Here is a 3,443-nt window from a genome sequence, read left to right as displayed (position 1 = left end):
ATAATTGGTAATTATAAACATGTTACATAACGACAAATGGTTAGTATACATGACATAATTGGTAATTATAAACATGTTACATAACGACAAATGGTTAGTATACATGACATAATTGGTAATTATAAACATGTTACATAACACAAATGGTTAGTATACATGACATAATTGGTAATTATAAACATGTTACATAACGACAAATGGTTAGTATACATGACATAATTGGTAATTATAAACATGTTACATAACGACAAATGGTTAGTATACATGACATAATTGGTAATTATAAACATGTTACATAAAATAACGACAAATGGTTAGTATACATGACATAATTGGTAATTATAAACATGTTACATAACAACAAATGGTTAGTATACATGACATAATTGGTAATTATAAACATGTTACATAAAATAACGACAAATGGTTAGTATATATTAACTAATATGAATGAATTACATACACTTTTTTCGTGTGGAAAAATATAAACCTACCTTCCTGCACTTTGATCAATGGCTGTCGGTTGAATCCATTCGTTCCTCATCGTCCCGATCTGCGCAGCGCATAGAGCTTCCTCCTTTAAGGTGGCCGTTGGGCCTCGAGGCTGAAGTCCAGAGTCCGTCAGCCCGAACATTGACCACGCGGTCCTCTCAGTCGCTTTAGTGGTATAGTATGGTCTGAACAGTCACTACAAACACGTTTTTCGTGTATATTAGATGAAAAGTTAGTTGGACCTAAAAACAAGTGTGTTTCGATACAAAGATAACACACGATCGTGCGTACAAAACCCGTATCACGTGAGCACGAAGAACATACAAATAACTCAATTTCTACTCTAGAATAAAGAGGGGTTTCTTTATCACACGGCAACACTTAATCCAAATCCTTGTCTAAAATACCAACATTCCCAATTTGCCCCTGAAGAAGAAAAGTCCACTTTTCGAAAGCGCTCGGGTTATAGTGTTTTTGTCATTTTTAACATCAGGTCGGCTTGGAATCACTAATCATGAAAGTGGCTTTCTTAGCTTATATATATATATATATACAAAACCACTTATGGTGTTGTAAGATACTATAGGATTATTGTGGTGTTATTAGTTCTTGATAAAAACCTGATTTTATCCCGAACAAAACTTTCCATCTGCCTCGTCTCCTTTAGCAAAATCTGTCGCGTTAACATATCGACTCCGAACTTATTACGTTACATTAACACTTCTCATATGGTTTTCCGCCTTCACCCGGATTAAGAGCTGAAGTTTCTGTTCATTTGTCAAGTTATTTCCGTTCTGGAAAAAGAACATGAGTACAGCTCGGCTACTAGTGACCGTTCATTTGACGGAATCAGTTATCCTGGGGTGCGTTTTGTGTATTTACAATCGCTTGGGTGAAGGGCCTCCCTGAGGAATACGCCCCCTAGGGACGGTTGGTGGCAGTACTGACTACAGACAACGAGTAGCTCCGCCCTTTCTTGAAAAACCCATCCAATCCAAGACATGTGATCTTGGATCCCACCAATGACTCTCAACATTAAGTAGATAGTGCTATATATTTATTGTTCTAATAATTTCAAATCTATTAGCAACTGTGGTCAGGAAGAATAACTGTCATCAATTGTATGGTCATATATAACAACTTACAATCATCTAATAGTTAAAAAAAAGCTTACTTTCTTTGTTTTATTACTATGGCGGAGTCCAATTTATCATCTTCTATTCCGTTAAATTGGTATTGTCGTTATACAAATATATTTTTAAAATTAAATAATCATATTAAATGTACTTAACAAAATTCATCAAGATATATAAATTAAAATTTATATCCATTATTACGTAAACACAGTTTAAATTAAAGTTTAAATCCACTATTACGGAACCAAAGTTTAAATTAAAGTTTAGATCTACTATTACGGAACCACATCTTATATTAAAGTTTAGATCTAATATTACGGAACCACAGCTTAAATTAAAGTTTAGATCCACTATTAAGGAACCAAAGTTTAAATTAAAGTTTAGATCTACTATTACGGAACCACATCTTATATTAAAGTTTAGATCCACTATTAAGGAACCACATCTCATATTAAAGTTTAGATATACTATTAAGGAACCACATCTTATATTAAAGTTTAGATCTACTATTACGGAACCACATCTTATATTAAAGTTTAGATCCACTATTAAGGAACCACATCTCATATTAAAGTTTAGATCTACTATTACGGAACCACATCTCATATTAAAGTTTAGATCTACTATTACGGAACCACATCTTATATTAAAGTTTAGATCTACTATTACGGAACCACATCTTATATTAAAGTTTAGATCTACTATTAAGGAACCAAAGTTTAAATTAAAGTTTAGATCTACTATTACGGAACCACATCTCATATTAAAGTTTAGATCTACTATTACGGAACCACATCTCATATTAAAGTTTAGATCTACTATTACGGAACCACATCTTATATTAAAGTTTAGGTCCACTATTAAGGAACCAAAGTTTAAATTAAAGTTTAGATCTACTATTACGGAACCACATCTTATATTAAAGTTTAGATCTACTATTACGGAACCACATCTCATATTAAAGTTCAGATCTACTATTACGGAACCACATCTCATATTAAAGTTTAGATCTACTATTACAGAACCACATCTCATATTAAAGTTTATATCCACTATTACCCAATGTGGTGCTAAAATAAAATTATTATTCAAGACAAATAACACTGCAGACAGGAATATGAAAAATAGCGTTTCCCCAAAAATAATGGCGTCCACCAATTTCCACCTTCGAGACTAACACTGATATAGGACAATTTCGATACTTTAACAAGGCCCTTTGATGGCTCAGCGCTAGGTCTGTGGGATTATAATGTTGAAAATCGAGTTTCGATACTTGCGGTGGGCAGAACACAGAGAGCAATTGTGTATATTTGCGCTTAACTACAAGTAAACAACCACAACAACAACAACAAAAAAGAATACTTTATGGAGTAAAGTTTAACACCGGTGTTATTTAACTGGATTAACTCTTCAAGTGATATAATTTAAAATAATCAAAATAAGGCCTTAAATCACGGCTACATCAGGCACAAAGGGAACTTTGGGCATACTAGAGCTATCAAAATAAGACCTTAAATCACGGCTACATCAAGCACAAAGAGAACTTTGGGCATACTAGAGCTATCAAAATAAGACCTTAAATCACGGCTACATCAAGCACAAAGAGAACTTTGGGCATACTAGGAGCTATCTACAGTATCTAAGAGTATAGATGTTGTTTTCTGGTACAACAGGCTATAAAAGACATAATTGAAAAAATATCAAGATTTTGGCTGTAGGGCATTTACAGTTGTCATGGTTGGTTGCCTCTACTATCACCTAAGCCTAGTTAGTAATTAGTATCAAATTTTCATTTTATTTATTTTTAACATATAA

At 33.1% G+C, this 3,443-nt stretch overlaps 1 protein-coding gene across 1 annotated transcript in view; it reads right to left on the bottom strand.

Annotated features, from left to right (window-relative positions):
* Positions 1–1,325, bottom strand: part of LOC106474177 (transcription factor collier-like) — a 27,455-nt gene extending 26,130 nt beyond the window's left edge. The window contains exon 1 of the mRNA XM_013934869.2: positions 495–1,325. Coding sequence (XP_013790323.1) covers positions 495–634 — 140 coding nt within the window. The 5' untranslated portion in view covers positions 635–1,325. The remainder of the gene's footprint in view (positions 1–494) is intronic.
* Positions 1,326–3,443: the final 2,118 nt, after the last annotated feature.

Source organism: Limulus polyphemus, unplaced genomic scaffold, assembly GCF_000517525.1.
Source record: "Limulus polyphemus unplaced genomic scaffold, Limulus_polyphemus-2.1.2 Scaffold6915, whole genome shotgun sequence".
Taxonomy (NCBI): Eukaryota; Metazoa; Arthropoda; class Merostomata; order Xiphosura; family Limulidae; genus Limulus; species Limulus polyphemus.
Note: the sequence above shows the minus strand (reverse complement) of the source record. Positions and strands in the feature narration are given on the sequence as shown.